The sequence below is a fragment of the Naegleria gruberi genome (assembly GCF_000004985.1).
Source record: "Naegleria gruberi genomic scaffold NAEGRscaffold_176, whole genome shotgun sequence".
NCBI lineage: Eukaryota > Heterolobosea > Eutetramitea > Acrasida > Naegleriidae > Naegleria > Naegleria gruberi.
The window spans coordinates 8,641-10,165 of record NW_003163161.1 but is presented as its reverse complement, the minus strand read 5'-3'; the positions used below and the strand labels follow the sequence as shown (position 1 = coordinate 10,165).

General features: G+C 34.6%; 1 protein-coding gene across 1 annotated transcript in view; it reads left to right on the top strand.

The window, feature by feature from the left end:
• The window catches only part of NAEGRDRAFT_76516 (uncharacterized protein), a gene marked incomplete at both ends in the record, with an annotated part of 1,033 nt that extends 608 nt beyond the window's left edge, over positions 1-425 (top strand). The window contains one exon of the mRNA XM_002668524.1: positions 96-425. Within this exon, the coding sequence (XP_002668570.1) occupies positions 96-425 (330 nt within the window). The remainder of the gene's footprint in view (positions 1-95) is intronic.
• Positions 426-1,525: the final 1,100 nt, after the last annotated feature.

The following is a 1,525-nucleotide window of genomic DNA, read 5'->3' as shown; positions in this document are numbered from 1 at the left end:
CCAGAGAATTTGCTTACAAAACAGTTACACTTGAGGAAGAGTTGGCAGTGGAAATTTTGGAAGTTTTTGTTCACTTGTACATCATCTTTGATAAGTCAACGCATTACCTACATGCAGGACACAGTGTTTCTCTATATTTGGCTAAAGCTCAGCATATTCCAAAGAATGCTCATCCAGGGCATGATCAAAATCAAAACCATTATCATGATGCCTTCGATCATCATGCTCATCTTTACACAAATCAATCTGAAACTGATGACGAAGAAAAGAGTGATGAAGTATATGATGATTTTATTGGAAAACCAAAAGAGGCCACAAAACCAACAACAAGAAGACACACCGTTATGGCAATGACACCACCAAGACAAAATATTGATTCTGAAATTTTATTGGAAGAGCCAAGATTGGCATTTAATAAGTTTTAATTGGAAAATAGAGTTGTGTGAAGGGAATGCACACCAATAAAGATCAACTTTCCAATTTTGATGATTAGTAAAATTTAAAAAAACAATTAAGGACATGTAGAGCTAAGATTCTGCACTATCAAAAGAAAAGTCTCCCACAAGCATAAAGGAGAATAGTAGCCTTCAGGAATGTCGAAGTTGATTATTTTACCTTTTTTTAATGCTTTTCTTGGTATATCAACTCAATGTCTTTTAAAAGCAACCATTCCTCAAAGAAAGGAATTTCAACACTAAAAGCCATAGCTCCAAAAACAATCGCATAAGGTATGAAAAAGTGCTTGCTCGGAAAGCATTGTTCCATACCCATACATATCTCCTTGTTGTTAAGAGGTTGGGAGAAGAATGGAAAAAAGTGCCATAGAATATCTATCACTCAATATTGTTTTCTCTACTTTTGATGGTCGTTGAATCACCAACAGGGAAGGGATTGCTGGAAGCTGATTACTATTGAATAATAAATCAAACACTTCACCACTTGTTTTATCGAGTTCTACTATTGCCCAATCTTCATTAGGAAAAAGTTTCAGAGATAAGGGTTTTCCATGACTAACAACTTTACCATTTAAAATACAAATGGGCAATGAAGAGTGCTTACAAAAATGTACCTCTAATCCAACTAGAGGGTGTCTAAATTGCAGAATGGAGTGTAGGGCAGTTGCAATAAAAATCGTTGAATTGCTTCCTTCACGTATTGGAGTTAGCAACAATCCAGATCCTGTTAGTGGAACACTAGATTTTCCATCATCATGCACCAGATAACTTTTAACCAAAACAGATACTGATACATTTTCGAGAATTCTATTGTAGTTTCGTATCTAAAAGGTGTTTTGGATTTTGTAAAATCGGAGTGTTTGTCTGTTAGTAAGACCTCACGCCGAGTAGAAAGAGTCTCAAATATAACAGGCTCATCAAAGTAGCAAGAGGCTGTTGATTCTGAAAACATTTTTTTAAGGGTTATTGTAATTTTAAATTCGAATTAAGATTATATTCAAACCATGAGGTTAGATACTTAAAATCATTGGGAGAACAATAATTCACAAATCATTCTTCTATATCAACAC